Here is a 23,108-nt window from a genome sequence, read left to right on the forward strand (position 1 = left end):
AAGGTACATGCAGTGGGAAAGGGTGATCCTGACCTAACAAGATGGAAGAAAAAATTGTAGTCTGAATTTTGTAACTTCTGAGACAATGTACTAGAGTGATGTCCTAGACGGTGACTAGAGCCCTTGGCACTGCAACTGAGTGGCTCTGTGGCCGCTACGCAGTTACTTCCTCAATGCTGTCACCTCCACTGACACGGAGCTAGAGATGCCCTTCACTTCTTCCACCCTTGCCCTGTTCATTCCCACCGTGTGACTAACATCATGTTCTTCCTCCAGTGCGAATCAAATCAGACCAGATCTCTCCCGTGTTCCTAACACTAAGCTGCCCTTAGACGTGGCTTAAATGGCTCTGCAGTATGGGGTGTCTGGGCCTGCTGTGACCCTGTTTCCTTCCACTGTTAGCTCTGCTCATTATGCAAGGTTCGCAAGCTGTTTCTTGTTGCTGTTTGGTTTGGTTATTCTTTAATCCTCTCCAACTTATTTCTACCTCTGGTCTTGCACTCAACGTGAGACTGCTGCCTCGCGGGGTAGCTCTTTTTTCACAGTTCGAGAGTGGGCTGAAATGTCACCTCCAGGAAGACCTTATTTTACCTCCGACAGAGACAGAACGTCCGGATCCCTCCCCATTGTCACTCTCAACTAGTTCATGCCCTCAGCTATTTCCATAGCAGACACTGTTCCTTGAAATTTCTTTATTTACATTTACTTTCTGAGTCCTTCAGTAGAGACCGCAATCGATAACAAAAGTGATTGTACCTGACTTAATTTGGGATGGTCTGCAGCAAAGTAAAAAGATGTATGGTTCTGTAAGAGTTAAGGAGTAGGTGCTGACTGACTGCTCTTCAGGCCTTTGGTTCTAATCCACAGAGTGGGGATAATTAGACCTACCCCGGCCATCAGAAAAAAAGCTCTTGCTTCACGGAGGTGGAAAGGTAGGCACAAGAGAGCTATTGGCTTCTTATAGCTTCTGGAAGGAGGAAAGTCAGTTTTCCTTAACGGTGTGATCCATCACATAGATTGCACTCATAGACCAGCACACATCCATGAGTTAGTTCGCCTTCAGACTGGACTCACTGGGGTGGGGGGAGGGTAGATCTGGGAGGAGCCTGGAGTGGGGGGTGAATATGACCCAAATACAAAGTAAAATACCCTCAAAGAATTAATTCGAAAGAATTTTTTTTTGAAAAAGAAACGATCTAACTGTATAAAATTCTTACCATGCTTCAAGGAATGGGACAATAACATTATAGTCATGAACCACTGTGATTTCCACTCACACAATAAAGCCATCAGGTTATGGAGAAGTCATGATAAAATAAAATTTATGCAGGGACAAGATTTCAGTAAATTCATTAAGGCTTAACTTCCGAGTCTGCTCTTAGTGCTATTTAATAGTGGCACTTGTTTGTGGAGCATTGGAGAACTGAAGAAAGTTATATATAGCGTATTTCCCCAGGAGTCTCTGCCTGCAAGATGCACATCCTTATTCCTTCAGATTTAAAGGCCCTGATGTCCTGGCCCCTCTATTCTGAACAAACTTAATTTTTCCGGCGGCGGCTCTCTGACTTGATGTTTTTGCTGGGTAAAGAGCAGGGAGGCTATCCGCGCAGTAGAAGACATCTGCCCTTGGGTCTGAGAAGACGCACAAGTGGAGAGTGTTGGAGAGAAATGCGGTTCTCACAGTAAAGTGTTCCTGAAAGAGGCAAGTTTGCCCGAGCTCGGTCAGAGGCAGTAAGCGAGGGGGTTTAGTGAACCCCAAGTGGAAGCCCCGCGGCAGAGCTGCCGCTGGGGGCCGCTAGGTCAAGACAAAGACTGGCGGAGTTTGGGAAGATGAGAGTACACTCTCCGGTGAGGAGTTTGCACGCCGAAGGCCCAAATGCATTTTCCTCAAAGTAAATTAAAAAAGCATCATCAGGAAACAAAGTGCGAGGCACAGTCGCCTAGCAAAAAAACGCGAACTTACCCTCTTCGGGCCACCCGGCCTCCGTAGCGCGACTGCTACCTGTGGAATCTGGTAGTCAAGGCAGCAGCGGAGCTCAAGCCGGAGACCGCGAGACTCCGGAAGTGTCGCGAGATCTCGCCTAGCGGCCCTGACAGGCGGGCGTTCTTTCCGGGGGGTTATGGGAGGGCTCTGGTGTCCGGGATGGAGGTTCATCACTTTGTGTGGCCGGGGCTGGAGCCAGCCCCGGTGGTCGGGCCGGACGGTGGTGAACGCAGAGCGGGCTCTTAGGCCGGGATGGAATGGGCTCGGAGGCGCGGAGCAGGGACTGAGACGCCTCGGGACATGGAAGCGCCCGAGCGGGGCCCGGGGTCCCGTCGCGCAGCCGCCACGGCGGCCGAAGAGCAGCAACCCTTTCCAGCGGGCGCAGGAAGACGAGTGGCGGCGGCGGAACAAGACGGTGCTCACGTACGTGGCCGCGGCCGCCGTGGGCATGCTGGGGGCCTCGTACGCCGCGGTGCCCCTCTATCGGCTCTACTGCCAGGTAGGGAGGGACGAGGCGCGGCACGGATCCCACCTGAGCCATCACTCTGTCCCAGAGGCCGAGGTTACCCACCCGTGGTCGCCTCGGTTCCAGACCGGGAAGGACGTACCCAAGGTCACTAAAGAAAACTGCATGGGGAAGCAGGTTCCGGTAATGAGGGAGCTGGTGCCACCCCTCAAAGTGCAATCAGTACAGCCATTCTGTGAAGCCCAGGGATGGGGTACTGCAGACACTTTGTGAGTAGAGGTTAGAGAGGCTGTCACATACCTGAAGGTTCACAGGACACCCCAAATAACTGTCCAACCTAAGGTGCCAGGAATACAGCAGTACTGAGACCGACAGAAATGGAATCGACACTCCTGAGTGTATGTTCACAAGCTTCCGTCAGGTTAGGTTAGCGTCAGGCTAGGCTAGATTAGCGATGGGTTAAAAAGAAAAAAGAAAAAGAATGCCTAAAAAGTTCCACGTTAAACGCTGGTATGTCCAAAAGAGTGCCCTGTTACTTGTATTACACTGTTACACCGAGCAAGAAATAAAGGAGGGACATATAAGAAGCCATAGAATGGTCCCATTTTATGAGCAGATTAAAATGTAACCCAGGGAAACTATGACTGACTCAGGCCTGAGCTCAGGACATCATTTTTCTGTTTTCTACCTGTTTTGTCTAGTTTTAAACACCAAACTTGAGAAACTTCACTAATATGTCCCTAGAATATGTAAGGAATTACTTTGTTTTGTTTTGTTTTTTTTCTTTTTTTTTTCCGGAGCTGGGGACCGAACCCAGGGCCTTGTGCTTGCTAGGCAAGCGCTCTACCGCTGAGCTAAATACCCAACCCTGTAAGGAATTGTTATTGGAGGAGGACAAACTTAAGTTGCTTTTTATTCAGCCGATTTAAATTGATGAAAAAAAAATAGTTCATCTTAAAACTCACTCTCCACAGAATCCTATCCTTACCTGTTAAAAAAAAAGGTCAAGCACTTGCCCTATGATTTATCTTTTAGGATTAAAGTGTAATTTGACAATGTTGAGAGAAGTTGAAAAAGCTAAGTAACATGTTTAAGAAGCAAAAGAAAGATAGTAAACTATTAATATGGTAGTTTTTTAGGGTCTTCCTTTAGCCTCAGATATGACCCTTTGTTTTTCTAGTGTAGGACAGGTAAATTATCTGGTAACCTCAGGCAGCAATAAGGCTTGGAAGTAGCGCCACCTCCATATCCAATGAAGAAGTAATGGCAATGAGGAAACATCAGACACAAATTACTCTTGCTACTTTATGGTGGTTGGCTGAGTAGCCAGAAGAGAAAGTCAGGTACTCATTAACTTGTGTTGAACCATAAATAAGCTGTGTGTATGCAGAGAATTACGGTTGAGAGGCAGCAAAACATTAATCCTCCAATGTAGGAAAACATTTATGATGCCCTAGGAAAGCACAATATAAAAATAACGTTATGAACTGATTGGAACTATAAAACCCATGGCACGGTAAAGTATAAACAGGAACATGGAAAAGTTAGATATCTCTCTGTTTATGTTGAAATGACTAGGTTTGGATAAACTTTTTTTTTTAAGTGGATAATAATTTAAAATATACTAGCAGTAAAGGGAAATGTGTTTAATGAAAGTTACACTTGGAAATTGTTGCTATCCTCTCAGAGACAGTTTGTCTTCAAAATCTGCTTTTTAAAATGACTCACTGCTGAAAACGTAGGAATCGTTTTAACAAATTCAGAGAGCCATTGATGCAGTTACAGGAGTGGTTGGGGTGGCATACAGTTTGGCTGCAAGTAGTACATTCAGTCGTTTAAAATTTTGCTTTTATCGAGTAAATCAGTGAAGATCTAAAACCTGCTGCTTACCATTGCCAGTGTCTTGTTCTAGACTACTGGACTTGGAGGATCAGCAGTGGCTGGGCACGCCTCAGACCAGATTGAAAACATGGTGCCTGTTAAGGACCGGATCATTAAGGTCACCTTCAATGCTGACGTTCACGCCAGTCTCCAGTGGAACTTCAGACCTCAGCAAACAGAGATCTATGTGAGTGACAATTACACCTGCCTAAGTGCATTTCAAAATGCTAGGACACCCCATGAATAATTACACTCAATAATTGTGGAATATAATTCATGAAATGTAATTATTGAATTATTAGTGTTTTGGAAATGTCTACTTCCCTTTGAATGTAACAATTTAGAGATTTTTGTGACAGACTCTCAATGTGTAGCCCAACCTGCCCTAAAACTCATGGTCCTACCTTACTCGCTATTTTTCTTGATTTTTCCCTGCATTAACCTTTGTTTCAACCAAAAGTTTTATTCAGTCAGTTATATTCTGATTGTAAATTTATTGTAATTAGATTTAAGGTCAGTTTAACATTAATATCTCCTTAAAATATTCAACCGTGGCATTAAGATCTATGTGAATTAGAGATATAGAGGCTTGTACTGTGTATGGTGCTGGGTATATTTTAACTTTTAATAACTTGTAACAATGCCGTGTGTTTATAATCGTGATTAGAAGCTGCTTGAATTCTTTAGTCATTAATGTTGAGTTTAAAGTAGTACCTGGTCATGTTATATAGCTTTCTAACTTACTCTGGAAGAGATGATAATAAGAAAAATGTGGAGAATCACTGGTAATAATAAAAATAATAAAAATAATTTACTGCGTGAAGCTGGCTAAGTAAAGAGTAAAGTTTTCAGTGATGTGAACTAATAAAACAAGTCTAGGTGCTTTAAAAAAAAATAATTTACTGCTTTATCATAAGTATTTGTGTTCCTTAAAAAAAAAAGATATAATTTTAGGGGAAGGAGAAAGTACTGAGGTCTGAACCAAGGGTCTTTTATGTGCTAGGCAAGCAGTCCACCCCTGAACTAAGCATCCCCACTACCAAAAATATTTAAAGATGTGAGGTAATTATTTCAATAGTAACAGAAGTAACTATATACAATATATATATAACTATATACAATATATATATATTGTATCCAAATGCTTGGAAATTTTTACTAATTGCAGTCCTGGGAGGATTTGAAGTAAGATTTGCATGTTAATGGAGATGACTCAGAAACGCCTTAATTTCAAACATTATTATTAACAAACCCTTAAATCCTAGTGCTTGTCCAATTTAGTAAACATCACCTAATCTTCATTAAGGATTTTGTAGGTTATAGTTTTGGATAATGGTTCAGATTGCATGGGAGTAACAGGGTGATGGTGAATTGGTACTGGCGACAGGATATGCGATGGTGGCCATGGTTGCAGCTGTTTGTTTTTAATTTTTCAAACTATTAACTGCTTAACAGATTTTGTTCAGTTGGTTTTACTCTGGTTGTATATTCAAGGCACTCAGAGTTAAGGTAAGTTTAACATTGGCATCCTTTAAAAGATTCGGCCATCATGACATTCTGGTTTAACTACTAGAAAGTAGTTGGGCTGTGGTTTGCTTGGCTTGTCTTTCGATACATTGTAACTAATTTGCAGGTTATTGCTTGAAGAATGTCAGACAACCAACAGGGATATTCATAATTGATTCCTTATTGACATAAGCAAATACAATCTGAAACTAAGATAGGCTTGTTGCAATATTCATGGTATATTGGGTTAGGTAGTAAGGTCCAATGAATAGGCAAATAATATGACTTAATTTAGCAGGAGGAAAGAATGGCATTAGAGTTAATGTGTGTTTATTAAAACAGGTGGTACCAGGAGAGACTGCACTGGCATTTTATAAAGCTAAGAATCCTACTGACAAACCAGTAATTGGAATTTCTACATATAATGTTGTACCGTTTGAAGCCGGACAATATTTCAATAAAATACAGGTAAGCTGAATATAAACTTTATGATAAATGTTTGAGAAACTGCTTAATCTGAATTAAATGCTTTTAATTTGTAAAAATTCTTTTCTGGCTGGATGTTGAGTTCATGCCTTTAATCCTAGTACTCAACAGGCTGAAATGGGAGCAAGGCCATAAGGTAGAGCCTATATGTAATGGATTCTAGGCTACAGTGTGAGACCCTAATTCAGTAAAAAACAAAGCAAAACCCTCACTTAGTACTTATTTTCTCTAACTATAAAGCCTTTTTCCCCCTTTAACTCTTCATTGCCAACACCAGCTAGACAGTGTTTGCTCTTGTTGTTTGTTTGGAGACAGGGTCTGCATAGTCCTGACCATCCTGGGACTCTATGTAGACCAAGGCTGACTGGAACTTACAGAGACCTACTTGCCTCTGCTTCCAAGTGGTGGAATCAGAGGGCTGCATCACCACATCTGGCTACTGTGTTTGTAACCCTTAAAGCAAAAGTCAATCTTCCATGAAAAGATGCTGTTGTCCTATAATGGCACTTAAGGGCAGGAAATTAATATTGCTTTGTTTTAAGTAATAGAGTAGGCCTGTTACTCACCAAGTATCTTTTTATAATTTGTAGTGCTTCTGTTTTGAAGAACAAAGGCTTAATCCACAAGAAGAAGTAGATATGCCAGTGTTTTTCTACATTGATCCTGAATTTGCAGAAGATCCAAGAATGGTGAATGTCGACCTCATCACTCTTTCTTACACTTTTTTTGAAGCGAAGGAAGGGCACAAGTTGGCAGTTCCAGGCTACAATTGAAGTAGCTCCCAAGACCTGCATCAGATTTGCGATTTTTGGAAAATCATGTATTGTGCTTTCTCAGAAGAGAATATTCTACAGTAATGTATTTTGAAACCTTGTATTTTAAATGGTTTTGCCTTTCTTTCTTTGCAATTCATTTATCCCACTTAAGATTGAGAAAAGAAGTTCAAAACTCAGTCTGTGGTGAGAAAATGCTGCTATCCTGTGATGGTGCTTAAGGGCAGGAAGTGAACACTGCTGTTTTAAGTAATAGAATATGAACGTTCTTTATATCCCAAGCCTGGAGAGTATTTGACTGCCCAATGTACCACAAGTGTGACGATTGAAAACTGCATCATGGGCCAGGCAGGTGAATCAGTGGGTTGAAGTGTTTGCCACACAGGACTGACAACTTGAATTCTGGTTGCTGGAACCAGCCTGAAAAGAGTGAGTGTAGTAGCTCACCTCTGTGGTCCCAGAGTTCTCACAGTGAGTAGGAGCTTAAGCCAGGAGGATCGTTTTGCCTGTATATGCATGCGCTGGCTGCCCACACAGATGTAAATTGCTTGAATAGCCCTTCATACCTGTAATAATGTCTCTGAAAACCTCAAGAAAGAAACTGTGTGCAACTCTTTGAGTTCATAACATGCAGGCTGCTCTTCCTTCAGTATAAACTGACACCATTTAAAAATGTATTTATTTTCTCAGTATGTATGCAAGATGAATGCTACCCATGCTGCAGCAGACAATGTAGTGGGCAAGCTGTGGGAGAGCATTTTCTCTTACTATGGGGTCTCTGAGTATGACAGGGTAGTGAATGCCTTCGGCTACTGAGCTTTCTTTGGCTGAATCAACAGTTAAAAGCTCAGTGTTAGAGGAGTCACTTGGTCCCAAGTTTGCATTTTTAGTTCAAGCGTGTGGCTTTTCTGTTAGGCTTGAGTGCTGTTTTATTCAGAGTACTGAAAATAGATGATAACATGGAAATGATGGTATCATGATCTAACAGAATTACACCTGCTGGCTAAGCTAGCATTTACCACCATAATTCCAAGTTCATTAACATTATCATTGGAAGGGTGAAATTGTGAAGACTTACTGGCATAAAAGCTCATTAAACTAGAAGACAGAACAAGAACAACACAACTCTGACAAATTAATAGTAATTTAATTTTACGTGAATGATGCATTGCCCTGTTTTCCAGTAATCTTTGTTTCAAATCAGAATGTGAATTATAATAAAAGGCAAGAATGTTTAACATTATAAAGAACTAAGTACACCTAAAGGCCGCCTGATGCAGTGGCCTCCTCAGGCACTTGAAATACAATTAAAGTCATCAAGTCTTTCAAGCCATTCTAAACCAAAATGTTATTTATAAACAAGTACAAACTGAACTCTACATTCAGATTCAGTTCAATAAAGGCACTCATTTTCTTCCTTCCCCCATCTGTTTACAATGTTTTCTAATAGGGTCTTAAAGTAACCCTGTCATAGGTCTGTCATGATTTGCACTGGGTGCAAGCCTGCACAACATAAGAGTCTACAGTTTAACCAAGTGGTCTAGTACTAGGCAGTTTTCCTTCTGCTGAAGTTGTTACAACCAGATTTTCCTGAAATCTTGAGCCATTGTGAGGAACAGCAGTGTTGCCCAAAAAGTGTTAGCTTTTATGTTGAAGTTTCCAGCAGAGAAATGATCCACTGTGGCTTTCCCTGTTGGCAGGTCTTGTCTTCCAGGCCTCCGTTGATCAGGGACTACTTTAGAGAGCTGACCCTTTATGATGCTTAGTTCATTTGTCTGAAATAAAAGGAAAACATTGGCCTATCTGCCCTTCCTGAAGGACTGGAAGACCACAGGTAAGCAGAACAAAGGCCAGAATGTACTTCCCGCATGGTTGGTGATGAGAAGAGGCTCAGGATCAGGTTTCCAGTAGTGTGTAAATAGGATAAGTGGTGCAGGAGCACTAAGGATGGCTTCTGTTGGTGCAGATATGAACTGCACACCAGAGCCATAAGAGCTGCATTAAAGTGACAAGGAATTTCTACTGATCATCTGGCTTTATTAGCATTAATACTATATACCCAAAACCAACTTTTGAATTTCCACACCTAGATAAGAGCACAGAGATTGTATTTCATTAGTGAGCACTGGTCATCACTAAGTAATTTAGAGGAACTTGGTATTGTACTAAAACATGTGTCAGACTGATGTGGTCCTTAAAGAATTTCATACAGAATGTGATAATGCACTGAAATTAGATGGAAGTTAAGTTGCGTAAGCTGTCTTTTACCTCAGCATTCACTATGGCTTTGAGCTCCTTTCTTGTGGGAAGCATCAATTTCTTCATAAATAGCTCTGAAAAAAAGTCACCAAGGCAGAAGAATTACACATCAGTTTCAAAGTACCATATTACTACCACTAGAACTAAAAATACAGGCTTTTGGGGGGAGGTCATGCCTCATATGTGAATTAAAACTAATCTGGAGCTTATTCTAACAAAACATCTAATGTTAGAGTCTTTCCTGTCTTAAAACTCATTTTTACTTTTGATTTAAACTATGACTCAAATTTGGGCAGTGTGGTTTTTTTTTTGTTTGTTTGTTTTTTTGTTTTGTTTTGTTTTTTACTTCAAAGATAAAGGTCTGAGTTTTAAAATATTTAAAAAAATTAAGTCTGCCTTATTTAACATTGTATTATAGTCTAGACTTGGGAGAAACCTGTAGCTTGTATTGGTCATCTTTGTACCTTTAATAAATTATAATTTTTAATGATTTGCCTCAGCTTTTTCTATGTATTTTTCTATCTCAAAAATGTCTGTACCCAGAGATAACATTCATATATAAAATGGTAGCAAAACACTGGGAGGTCTCCAAAATAACACCATGAAACAGACCATATTTTTACAATATTTCTACAAACTGTAGCCTTACTTTCCATAAGGCAGTTATACCATCCTTAAACCAGTCTTCTCTGTCTCTCAGGGAGAAAGTGCATGTCCAAGATGCCCATCTTACATGGAAACTTCACTTTCTTTCTAATCTCTCCAGTTTATTTTCATGTGCATTTCCCCTTACTTTCAGTCCTGTCAACCTCTGTCTTCTCAAACAGCTCTTCAGCAAATGCCCTCTTTTCCACATGGTCACTTCTTCTGAGAAGTTCTAGCTAGCCCTTAGTAGCTCCAGGTTTCATACCAGTGCAGTCTCATCCCATAGCTACTAGAACCTACCCCAATGATCCTCTAGTTCCCAAGCCACACCCATCTTTTAACATTTGTGTTCGTATTCACTTTCACTAACTTTAACATTAAAATGTGGTTTCTGTCTCTAATTCACTAAAATGGCTTTTTAACAAAATCCTCTATGTCCATGTATCATTCAGTTTTCGGTTCTTGACCTGTTTGTACATAGGGTAGACTTCATCCGAGCTATGCACAAGTTAAGTTTCCACATCTGGCACCAGATCCCCATTACTTTCTTCATTCTCTGCCTTGGCATTTCCAGCTCATTGTGCTGAAACTTTGTACTGGGTTTCTATTCAAGTTCTTTTGTAGACTTGGCAACAATTAGCAAGGCTGCCTCCTCTGACTCCCCTCTAGCTTTCACTTATGTTACTCCTGTTCCGTCCACTCCAGTCACTATACCCTTTACAAGCGACACGAATGGCAAATACTTGCCTGCCAGTTTACATCTGTCTCCACATTACAGTTGATGTATATAACAACAGAGAGCTTGTCTTGTTCAAAACTAGGTAATAGTCATTGCCTTCAATATACAGGAAATGTTCAACAAGAGAATTATATGTATCCCGGAGATGAATATATGTCCCACGAGGACAAAAAGAAAATTCTTGGCTTGGGATTCCTAGCTAAGTAATGTGAAAGCTCCAGAATTTCCAAGAATCTATGCTTTTTCTTGTAAGTTCCTGGATTTAATCAGACCTTCCACAGACCTAAGGCTCTAAGTCTCCAGAAAGCAAGGACCACAGTGGTAGAGTTGAGGGTTTTACTTCTCCAGCTTGCTACTGACCAGATAGCTATCTCCCCTGAGGTGCCTAGACATGACATACCTACTTAAAGCTGTTAATCTGAATAGGCTCGGAACCTGACATAGCTGGACATGAATTTCAGTACCAGTTTCTCTCCTCATATATTCAATGGCATAGCTACTTTTACCATGCATTACCTGGGGAAGTGCCAGCATCCTGGTTAGGAAATGTTAGCAGTTGGGTGCGGTGGTACACGCCTATAATCCCGGCACTCAGGGCAGAAGGCCTCCAGAGTCCATTAAGGTTTACTAATAAATGGTGACGGATATCTAATGCTTGTGTATCAGGCCATTGGCAGTCATGGCTCAAGTGGACTGTGGTGAACAGCAGAATATACTCTGCATAGGAGACAGATACTCCTCTCTCCCACCACTTTCGCCAGAATATAGACATGTAGGCCTGGTGTTTCTACAGTATCCCAAAGCTTGAGAGGCTCTGACTGTTCTGGTTCTTTTAGTTTTAAACTATTGGTAATTAATTTTTAAAACGTACACTTTAAATTCTGCATTGATCAAAAAAAATTAATACACTGGGACCAGATACAGATTACCAAATATCTAATATTTGGTACCAGGTTACCAGTTTCTGAATAGTAATTTCCAAAAACTTGTTTTGAGCATTTTTAACCAGGATGAGAGGGTCAGTGATATGATGTAGAGAGCAGCACGGCGAAACAAAGATGGCGTGGACATCCAGCCTTGTCTGGATATAAACGGCTTACTGCGCATGTGCAGGCTTGTCCCCTTGCTAGGGCTCCCTCTAGTGGTGAACAGCGGTACTGCACATGTGCGGTTTATGCACCAGGTGTCAGTTGACCGTTAATATGCTAATGAGGTGATTCATTCTCTGCCAATCCCTGGAGGACAAGTAGTGGGGTGATCCATGCCCCACCAATCCCTGAGAGATAATTAGCATACTGTTGTGTATATAAGTCGAGTGACTTTGCTGCTCGGGGTCCCTGTTCAAGAGAGCTGTAACACTAAGAAGAGCTGTAACACTGAGAAGAGCTGTAACACAGTAAAGGCTTGCTCACCGAAGAATCCTGTTGCCGCGCGTCGTTCTTACTGGCGGGACATTAGGCGCGCGACAATATGATACGGAGCTAGAGAGATGGCTCAGCGGTTAACACTGGCTGCTTTTCAGAGGACCTGGGGTCAATGCCCAGCACCCACATCGAGGTGTTACAGCAGCCTATAAGGAATCTGATACCCTCCTCTTCCTTCCACAGGTACACATGTGGTGTGCTGACATGCATGCAGGCAAATAGAACACATAAAATAATAAAACCCTATGATGATCTCATATACAGCTCGGCAAACGGGAAATCATTACATGATGATGCTACCTTAAGGATTTCAAGTTTGGAGAATTTTCATCTTTCTTTTGGCCAAGGTCTTGCCATGTAGCCTACACTGGCCTCGCTTGTGGCTCTCCTACTTCTGTCTCCTCTGCGCTCAAAGTCTGGGTCCTTTTTGGCTATTCCTGGCTGTAGAACCCCTTTAACATTAATAGTCATTTTAGTGATATTTTTGCCATGCATGTTGAACACAAAAAGTTCTTTTACATGTCTTTTGATTCAGTTCCGGGAGAAACTTTTAAAATGCAGCATTAACAGGCTGTCAATGAATAGTGCCTCCCCACCCCCCAAGCTAAAGACACACCCCCGATCTACGCAGAATGTTGGTTCCAATTCGTCCTTAATGTGCGACCCTATCATTTTCTCAGAGAGCAATAAGGCCATTAAGAGGAATAGCCACCATAAAATCGAATAAATCTTCTTAATAAGGTAATCAATTTCCGCCAAGAGCTAAACAAAGTTAAATGAATGGCCAAGCTCAGTTAGCTGTGTCATCAAAGGGAGTCACAACGAAACATAAATTAATAATTTTATAAATGACTTACTCTGTAGTGGGAGCTAAGGGATCAAACTCCATTACCTCGTAGTAACTGGGTGGTTGGAGAGCACTGTTTTTTAACACTTTAGGTGGGGAGAAAAAAAAAAAAAAGACCAGTAAGTACACAATGTGCTTGTGAAGAGTGTGCACAATTCATATCTATTTAACAGTACCAGATATTTCTTTTAGATATGGAGTATATGATTCTAACAAATGCAACCAAAACAGACTGTTCAAATGCCACTAAGTTCCACGGATCTACACATAAAACCTTTTCCAAGCCCCAGCGAAGATTTTATTTATTTTAGTGTGACAACATTCAGTTCACAAGTATTTTTATAATCTAATGTGAGTCAAAGGGTGAACCCTGAGTTCACGAGTCCATGGAGCTTCGACGTAAAATGTGCTCTCCGCATTTCTCCCCTATCTTGAGGTAATAATTCTTCTCACGGATTTATTTATTTGGCGCAAGGTGTAAGGTCTTACATACCTGGATGATTGCTCGGCAAGGGTGGCAGCCTCTGGCTCGACGGCGCTGCCGGGGCAGTGTGTAGGCTAACTGGCTGTAGCAATACTGAACTGGAGTGATCCGGAAACTGGGAAAAGTATAACACATGCTCAGGCATCCATTCTACGGCAAGCATTTTTTCTCACTTAGATTTCCTGGCTTCCAAATGGCACTGTGCCAAGAGCCAGAGACACTCAGCTGGGTGAGAGCGAGTCATCGTTACTACTTCCGTTTTATAGCAATAACTACTTGTAGAATGGACTACTTTTCCGCATGGTTTCCCGCTCGTCACGTTTCATTCCCCACAGAAAAAGTAAAATGTATTAAAAAAAAAAAAAAAAAAAAAAAAAAAAAAAAAAAAAAAAAAAAAAAAACACTGTTTTTAAGGAAGAATTGGAAACAGGTGGCCTAGTCTAGCTTCTGCCTCCCTCTGCGTGTGAAATCTCAGCCTTGAACAGGAATGAAAATTCAGTTTACAAGTAGGCGTGCAGTGATGCTAGCAAAGCAAAAACCAATAAGGATAAACGTCTTCTTGATCTAGGTTTGGCCGGCACACCTGAGAGGCTGGGTCAGGAAGACGATGAACTTGAGGCTCACCCCATCTACATAGCAAGACCCTGTCATCATCAAAAACACTTTGTAGTTTCCTCCTTCATCCTACAAGTATGTCCTGGGCACTAGTAAGACTGGAAATAAGACAGACGAAATAGTAATCAGTGTCCAGTGACCTGCTCTGTGGTGGAAGCAGGATATGGGAGGAGAGAGGCTGAGGTAGAGTGGAACTCGCTCTGACGGCCTGGGAATGAATGCCTCAGCTCTGGGGACCATCAGACAGTGCTGACTGATTATTAGAGAGCACAGGTTTCTAGGCTCTGAAGTCAGGAGGGCTATCATGGTTGAAGCACAGTGAGCCAAGAGAGGTCCGGAGTGAGGCAGGAGAGTAAGGTTGCCATGCCGAGCTTTCACAGTATAAACCTGTGAGGCAGGCAAGCAGGTGGGGTTTGTGCAGATGAGTGGCTTAGCTGGAAGTCGCTCGGGTTTGACTTTTTAAGAGTTGATGAATCTGGGATCATCTGGGCCTGTGTGAGATGGGATGGGGCTGCTGAGAATCGATGGGAGGCAAAAGCTTAAAACAAACCAGGAGAGGTTATTACAGTACCCACTGTACGACTGCTTCAACTGGGGTGTGAAAGTGGAGCGATGCGGACAGTTAGGATATTTTAAAGCAGAAGGGAAAACAGTGGGGTCAATGACATTTACAAGGCTTTCAGCCCCTGGCAAAGTCTTTAGTGAAGTACGGAATCTGCTAGAAGCTGGCTCTCCAGCTCTCCTGAGAAGAAGAGGAGAGTAAATGCAGACTTGATATGAATTCTGGGTTCAGGGAGCAGGGTCTGGGCTGGAGATAAAAGTTCGTTGATTGTCAAGTCCTGGTTATTTTAAGGCAGGAACCAAAGCTAGGAATGGTAATGCATGCCTTTAATCCCACTGTTTAGACGGTAAAGAGATGTGGCTGAGGGGTTTGTGGCCCACTGTGGCTAAAGGGGACTCTGTCTCAAAGGAGAAAGACGGAGAAACAAAGGGTCCTAGAGGAACGAAGTTAAATAAGACAGAGAGGGAAGTCAGCGCTGGGAGAGAAGAAGGGACCGGGATAAGAAATGAAATGAGATAAGGGCTTTGAGAGACGAAAGAGGAGGACTAGGACTGGAACTAGGCCCAAGGGTGACTACAGGAGAGACACTGTTGCCCTTTGAAGGGGTTTAGAGAGGGAGAGATGAACAGCTTCGGAATCTTGGCAAATGTAGATAATGTTGAACTATATACTTTTTTTTCTTACAGTGCTGGAGATCAAACTTAGGCACTGTGCATACTAGACAGGTGCTGTACCGTTAAGCTATATATATATCCCAAGCACAGAAATTATTAAATCATGATCTTTAACCATCCATCTAAAAGAAGTAAAATAAAACGTGTCTATCTTCAAAAGACTGAGGCCGCCAGCGACGGCCCTGCCAGCCAACCTTGAAGGTCTGCAGAGTAAAGCCTTAAAGGCAACCACAGTGCTTTTGGTCGCCCTCATCTGCTGACTAGGAGAACTTCAGCAAAAGGGCTTTGTTACTCACGTTATCATATGTGTGGCTTGAGGCGAGGTTTTGGCTGGTCCTCTGGGGAAACCTAGGATAGTGTGATAACACAGCATGATTACCCTACAGCGAGAACACAAAGGCAAAAACATGAGGTGACTTTTCCTGCTCTGAAAATAAGGCGGGAAAACTACACAAAAAAATGGCACCCCCACTTCACATTCAAAATGATAACCATTGCCATCTGGTCTGAGTGCCTTCCAGGTCAGATTGTGAAACTCAACATCAAAGGCAGCAAACTCATCCGCCCTCGACAGTGGCGCATCTGTGTCCCTGGAGCGTGCACAGGACATCAGTGCAAACACAGCCTTCGTTCTTTCCATTCACAGCTAACACCCATCACAGCCTGAACGACGAGAAGCAGTGCAGAGCAAAAGTTAGAGAAGAGAGATGGGAGAGTTCTCATTCTGGGTAAAGAGGAGCGGGAAAAACATTTTTGTATCCCATTACTCTTACAGAATGCCACTATAAAAGCTGGAAACAAAACAAAACAAACCCAGAAGCCAGTCAAGAATGTGAAAAATTACTGACTGGGAAAGATGACCAAAATCTAAGTTCCAATGAACTACTGTTGAATTTACCCTTTTTTGGTAGTCTCTAGATTTAAATGCAGCCTGAACCCCAAATGCAGGCCTAAGGGATAAGAACATTGAAAGGAAAACATCCACTTGCATGCAGGGAGCAAGAAAGATACCCCTAGCTGCCTCTGACCTTCCTTACATCCCAAACATAGCCAAGCCCATGGTGGCTGCCCTGGCTCCAGGGACAACATGGACTGATACGAGATGAAAGTCTAGAATGAGGGAAACTTCCTCTCCAGTGGACAGCGCTATGACTTCAACAGCATGAGGAGGGCTGTTGTTCCTTTCTCTCCTACTATCTGGCTGGGGAACTCAGGAAAACTTTCTTGTAAGGTTGTTGTGAACTCCTAAGATTGACCCGTGAATGTTCACGAATCCAGTCTCCATAATGATGTCAAAATACTGAGAACACAGATGCTAACTGCTACTAGACTTCTTGGTTGACTTCAACTCGGTACATGGCGGGACAGATTTGAAATGCACAGCAAGGGTTAGAGAATTCAGCTGACTTTTGAGCCCCAGATACAGAGGCAGGCTGAAATTGTGAAGTGAATCTAAACACGTTCTTTGCTTACTAAAACCAAAGAATCAACATTACAGATGACATTCTACCAAAACCAAGCGTATACTAATGCTAAAGATATAATTCAAAATGACTAGGCCTATAAAGAACACAAAAAATTAATGTCGTAAGATGGCAGCCAACAGAAATGAATATCTAGAGGAAATGGATGCTGAAGTTATCCCAAGGAGATTTTAAAGAAGCTATTGTAGTGCAAATATGCCAAGAAGAAACACACAGTAATACTTTTAAAGAAAGAAAGGGACGGTGGGAGGGAGGGAGGGAGGGAGGGGGAGAGGGAGGGGGAGAGAGAGAGAAAGAGAGAGAGAGAGAGAGAGAGAGAGAGAGAGAGAGAGAAAGAGAGAATGTCAGCTAACAAGTAGAAGACATAAAGAAATGAAAATTAGCAACCAATCCAGACTCAGTTTCATTGTAAAGTGGAGATGACAGAGCAGTTGGTGAACCTGAACATACATCACAGACAGTGCTCGAGTTTGAACAAGAGGGAAAGAGACTAACTAGGCAGCCCTAAAACACTCAGGAGATGGTACAGAGCCAACAACTGTTGGCAGAGTCCCAGCAGGAAAGCACACTGTGTGTAGCACTGAAAATAAATATGAGCAAGTAAGCCCCCCAAAGGTAGTTTGGTGAAAGCCATAAACTCATAAGATGCCGGAGAGCCCATGCAGTGAACTGAATGCTATCCGTCCTCTCGAAAAGCATGTCCAAGTCACAAGGCCTGGCACCTGTGTTGTCTTATTCAGAAACGAGGACTCCGTGCATGTAGTAAGGAATTTTCACCTGGATGATGGGATTGGGCTTCAAGTCAATGGGCGGTGAGCATAGAAAATGTGAGGCAGAAATTGGAATAGGCAATAAAAACCAGCGAAGCCAAGAAATACCAAGTCACCCGAATGAGGAAGAGCCAGAGGGCAGTTATTGAAAAATTCGAGACGGACTGACATCCAGACATCTAGCTTGCGTAACTATGAGATAATAAAACCTGTGGTTTTAAACCACCCAGTTTGTGGGAATTTGTAATGGCAACCATAGGGAACTATGGTTGTACTCAGCCAATCCGACACAAATATGTCCAGAGAAACCATACCCATGCATCACGAACTGCTCAAAATTAACAAAGAGAAAAGCAAACAGAAGCTTAAGGCAGAGCACACTGTCTACAGAGAATTAACTGTTGGACGCCATGGTATTTGTTTGTTTGTTTTGAAACCACTGGTTTATAATTCTCCTGGGATGAAGAGAAAAACGAAGATTTTATCGTGATACTGAGTCAGAACTTGGGGGCTGGCACTGTGATATATGTGTCCTGCGTTTTCAAGTTCGCTGTGTGACGTCAGCCGTCGTTCTAGTGATCCTCAGCACACCGGACTAGGAGCTGACAGATTAAACGTAACTAAACACCAGTAGCTGAGATTTGGCTTCTTTAAAGACTTTCATGGAGACAGTTGCTGCAAATTTTTCTGTATTACTCATGGATTCTCATGTTTCCCAGCAAGCTTAGCAAGATGACAGGAAAGCGGCTAATTTTCTAACCCTAATTTAAGATTGCAGGTCCAAAGGAAATAGAGTGTTGATTTTAGAAGACGCTGTCACTTGTCCCTTATAAAGTTACCGGAGTTTGTGAGTCTATCTGTTTTGCAGCCAACAAGTTCCTATCAAACGCTTCAACTCTGGCCAATCTGAGGGCCGAAAACAATATAACATGGTACGAGACAGGGTGGTTCATGACCATGAGCCCTGCTCTTGGGAGATGGAGGTAGGAAGATTGCTGTGGATTTATGAGTTCTGGGTCAGTCTGTGCTATAGAGTGAATCACTCTAAAAGAAAAGAATAAATAAAACCAACTAGACAACCAAACAACCTTGGGTGTTTTCCTGTTCTCTCAGAAATCTGAAAAGCACTGCACATGTTTGTGAGCCACTGGTATTTCTTTGTGAGCCACTGGTATTTCTGTTTTGGCAACCTTGCTAATTTACTATGTGGATTTTGGCCAGTACCATCTCTAAGACCCAGCCTCCTATCTGTACCAAAGGAGTACTAATCAAACAAAACAAACTAAACTCAGCACAGGGTATATAGAGCACTGTTGTACATAGGCATGTCGTGAAGTTAGTGCGGCCCTTACCCTCACCAAAATCAATTCTCATCTTCCTTGGTCACTGTATTTCCCATAACTGACTACCAAGAACAAAACCAGAGAAAGAGACATACGGACAGTTTATGATGGGGTGGATGAAGTTCCACATTAAGAATTTTACTTACATTGCATGATCTTTCTGTGACTCCTAAGAAGTATTCTTAGAGGAAAGTGACAACTCACACTGGCTAAGAATTTCATACTGTGCTCAACTGCTAAAAGGAAGCAAGGCCAAGATTCTGACAAAAGGTCTGTCTGGCTGTAAAGTCTCTATTCTTCGGTACCATGTGTTGTACAGCAGTTTCCTCTAAGATTTAAAACGTCCATCTTGGAGGGAGGTTCCTTAAAACACAGGATGCTGAAGGGGAAGCGACACAATGGGATGTTCTAAGGGGAGTTTACCATTCCATCCTGCAAGGCATCTCCTTATGCTTAGAAAGTAATCTCTATAGCTTCAGGAAGTCACTGAAACTGACCAGAATCAGTAGGCCCCGCCCTCTCCCAGCATGTCAGCCATAAAGACTGCTGAAAGACACTCTCAGACAAGATGAGCTGCCTAGAAGAGGTGTAGACCAGCAGAGTCACCTGGAAGAAGCTGAGACCGCTAAGCTACGTGGGAGAAACAGAAATAAGCTGATCTGCCTAAAGGAGGCACTGACCTGAGGTGCCTGGAAGAGAGTCACTATCCTGTTGAGATGACTCAGGTTTGTACAGTGATTTCCAGCTTTCATGACCTGTCACCCATGCTGAGGTAGGCTTTTTGGTGATGCAGCATCTTTGAGTCATTTCTGTTCCTGTAAATTACCCTTCACCCATATTCCTGGGGTTACTTAACCCCAATAAAACTCATGGTTCACCACATTGGACTTCAGTGGTATTTTTACTTTGGTCTGTTGTAGGTTCCCTATCTAGGGTGAGTAGATGCTTGGTCACATCTCCCCAGAAACAGTGTCACACAACACCATGTTTTCTTACATAAGTAACCAGAATACCACAGCATTAACTCCTCTGGTATTACTGATATACTTACAAGGTGGGTACTTCTGTATCTTCTGATGCTAGTAAATCCATCTGTGGCTGAAGACTGGGATACAAGTTGTTTGTTATAACAGGACTCTGAGAGCTGACATCTAGAATATAAAATGCATTTGTTTGATTTTTTTAAGTCAATTTTTATCATGTTCATGTTTACCGTTATTATTATGTTCAATTTTCCACAGTTAAAAAAGAGGTTAATTTAGATACTTCTGTCTCCATAAAATCATAGGGTTTCTTCTAAAGGAGACTAAACACCATTATTTATAAGAGACAGAAAAAGAGACAAGGGCAGACAATCCCTGCCACAGAAAGAGGCTTTCATAAATGGAAAATATTATGTGTGGGGTATTGCAAAGTCTCAAACTCGTTCAAAATGGAAAGGGCTGCACGTCTTCTAACCTAGCGCAAAAGTGGCCAGCTACAATTTCTACGGAGCTTTACCTCTAAGCTCTTAAGTTCCCATAATATTAAGACACTGAAAGGGAATAATTACCTTCTGTTGCCCCAAATCCAAAACAAAAACCCATGAAAACTCTCCAAATCAAGCAGTTCCACAGAGCTCACTGGCTCATGTAAGCAAGCCACCAATACTTCAGAAATGAAGGAGGCTGCGAGGAAGCCACAAACTCAATACTGACTACTCTAGCTGTGGAAACACGAATGTAAGCGAAAAGCAAATTATGGTTTGGCTGAACTCAGATTGTAGATATTTTTTTCGTTGTGTTCATTTTGTAGCATAAGAAAACCTGTTGGAAATAAGGATAGAAGATACCCCCAGGTAGGGAAGGCTACTCCAAGCCTACAGTGCATTCTGCAAATACCATTTCATTTCAAACCATTGCCTCTCTTCCGAAAATAGGAAAGGCTCAAAGGTTACTGGCAGAACTGGCTTTCCTCACCACCTTCACATTTAACTACCATTTGGTCTTGCCTCAGATTCCTGAATTCTCCTATCTGCATCAATCAGTCCCTTATCTGATACTGTGGTACAGCAGAGAACTCTAACAATAACAGTTTATGTTCAGAAGAGATTTACCTACCAGCAAGCAGGGAATAAAACTTCTGACAAGTCAGGTAAATTCTACTAAGGTGACTGGGATGAGTTCCAAACCCTCCCTGACACACCCCACTCGTTCGCTGGGTCTAGCCCCACCATTTGACAGAGAAGTGATTCCATCTCCTGACGATAGTTCTCTGACAAACTGACTTCTGTCCTTCTCAGGAAGTAGTCAACTAGGACACCCAGGCGAGCTATTTCCCATCAGCCTCCTCTGCTGGTCAGAGAAGGCCCATTGCTTATTTACTTAGGCCGGAAAGCTGAGCGTTCACGGAGTTGAGTGGTCCCTCACTGGACACAGGCACTGGCGCCACGGGACCTAGGTTGAGGAGATCGCAGGAAGGAGCAGAGGGTTCGCTGGAAGTCTGCAAACAAAGCAAACAAAGCTACAATGGAGGAGGGGAAAATCATGTGGCTTTACATTCTCTCTCCACACACATTCCTTTGGATATTTTTCCAGGCAAACTTCAGCCACCAGGCCACCGTAGCATAAAGTACATTTTCCTAAGCACCGGAGTCCTTGCTTACTTAGAGGGCTTTAGAGGAAACCAGGCCACCGAACCCACTGCAGGTTGTCAATGTGTGTGACAACCTAAAGAGCTGTTTTTAGGGAATCTGCTTCCTGAAACATAGTTAGTAAGATGCTGGGTCATTTACCTTAGGACGTTTCTAATCACTTACATTGGCTTCCGTCGGGTTCCTCTTCTGTTCCAAAAGCCTTTGCTGGTTTCGAGTAAACCTGTTGAAATTAGCAGTCATGTCACTTATCAAAGAAAGCCTAGCATTATTAAATACACTGACAGCCCTGCAGCAGGGCTGAGCCTCCCCCTTACTCAATTCCTGGAAAATACATCTAGTAACTCTTCCAGGGGTGGGGACATAGCTTAGAGTTTAAAGCTCAGCATTCAGTCCCCCACACCATGAAACAGCCACCAAACTCTTCCTTATAGTAAACAGAGTACCAACCCTTTTAAAACACTTAATACATCCTATTTTCTAGAAATTAGCCTTATTAGTAATAATACTACTACGGTATGTGTAATTTCTAAGCTGATTCATTCTATCTATCTATCTATCTATCTATCTATCTATCTATCTATCTATCTATCATCTATCTACTTGGAGATAGTATTTTGCTATGCAGGACGGGCTAGATCTATGATCTTCCCATCTGAGCTTGAAACGCTAGAACTATAGGCATGTGCCGTGATGTCTCGTTACATATAAACTTGGTTGAAATTATATTTTATGCAATTCCATATCCCAATTCAATTGTGTTGTATTTTTATAGCCCCTTAGATCTGTAACTTTCAATACCTATGAAGTGTTTTCATAAAAATCAGGAACACCCTTGCCAGTTCCTACTTTCAAATGTAAGATTGTTTCTTACTTTGTCATTATAAAAGTAATTTTCATGAAATTAATCCAACAGTCAGACGATGGGCCTGATTAAACTAAATGGGACATTTAACAAAACATACACGTTATGAATTTAGGAAAGGTATGTATGTGCATATATGTGTATTTGTGTGTGCACACACATTCATGTGCATGTGTGTGGGGGGGGAGGGTTGATGGTTACAAGAGAGATAAGACTGAGCTGAGGGAGAGAGTAACTGGGATGAATTATATTTAGGTATAAACTTGTCAGGGAATTAACATGTATTTCAGTGTATAAAAAGTCAGTGTTCAGTGTGCCGTCCTAAAGATACTTGATCCTAAAGCGAAGACTGTCCTTTTACACTGTTGGCTTTCTCTTCCATTGCTTGACCACCGAGGTAAAAGAGAAGCAGTTAGGACGGTAGGGGAGAGGTGGACTAGTGATGTTGAAGAAGTCCACATTACTCTCCACTCCCTACATGCCTGTGGGTCTGATTTTCTGAACCTCTGGGTTTTGTCTGCTAAACGGGAAGAGCCTTTGAGCCATTTCTTCACAAATGGGCTCTTAGGGGCAAAACCAGATAGCTCCACAGAGTGATACCATAGACAGCAGCTATGGAACCGGCTTGCAAATCAAAATTTGCTACAGAAACTTACGGTATTCCCATTA

The 23,108-nt window shown here is 42.2% G+C and overlaps 3 protein-coding genes across 18 annotated transcripts in view; 1 reads left to right on the forward strand and 2 right to left on the reverse strand.

The window, feature by feature from the left end:
- Stxbp4 (syntaxin binding protein 4) overlaps positions 1-2,025 on the reverse strand; it is a 159,257-nt gene extending 157,232 nt beyond the window's left edge. For 11 of the 12 annotated variants that reach the window (XR_015630624.1, XR_015630626.1, XR_015630623.1 and 8 more), the window contains exon 1: positions 1,964-2,025. The gene's annotated coding sequence lies outside the window, so the exon portion shown is untranslated. 12 annotated transcript variants of the gene reach the window in all.
- Positions 2,026-2,071: 46 nt separating this feature from the next.
- On the forward strand, positions 2,072-9,847 carry Cox11 (cytochrome c oxidase copper chaperone COX11). Of its 2 annotated transcripts, none has more exons than XR_015630128.1 (4): positions 2,072-2,483; positions 4,350-4,518; positions 6,180-6,305; positions 6,914-9,847. XR_015630128.1 is itself a non-coding variant. In NM_001109575.1 (4 exon segments), coding segments are annotated over 4 exon segments (828 nt in total). In that variant the 5' UTR covers positions 2,101-2,120; the 3' UTR covers positions 7,097-8,754.
- The window catches only part of Tom1l1 (target of myb1 like 1 membrane trafficking protein), a 43,394-nt gene continuing 28,294 nt past the window's right edge, over positions 8,009-23,108 (reverse strand). For 3 of the 4 annotated variants that reach the window (XM_087570707.1, XM_087570706.1, XM_087570705.1), the window contains 8 exons: positions 21,740-21,797; positions 21,306-21,423; positions 19,994-20,093; positions 15,642-15,693; positions 13,504-13,609; positions 13,021-13,096; positions 9,365-9,429; positions 8,225-8,871 (listed from right to left, as the gene is read on the reverse strand). In XM_087570707.1, the coding sequence (XP_087426833.1) occupies positions 9,366-9,429; positions 13,021-13,096; positions 13,504-13,609; positions 15,642-15,693; positions 19,994-20,093; positions 21,306-21,423; positions 21,740-21,797 (574 nt within the window). In that variant the 3' untranslated portion in view covers positions 8,225-8,871; position 9,365. 4 annotated transcript variants of the gene reach the window in all.

This window comes from Rattus norvegicus, chromosome 10 (assembly GCF_021556685.1).
Source record: "Rattus norvegicus strain SHRSP/BbbUtx chromosome 10, alternate assembly SHRSP_T2T, whole genome shotgun sequence".
NCBI classification, from domain to species: domain Eukaryota; kingdom Metazoa; phylum Chordata; class Mammalia; order Rodentia; family Muridae; genus Rattus; species Rattus norvegicus.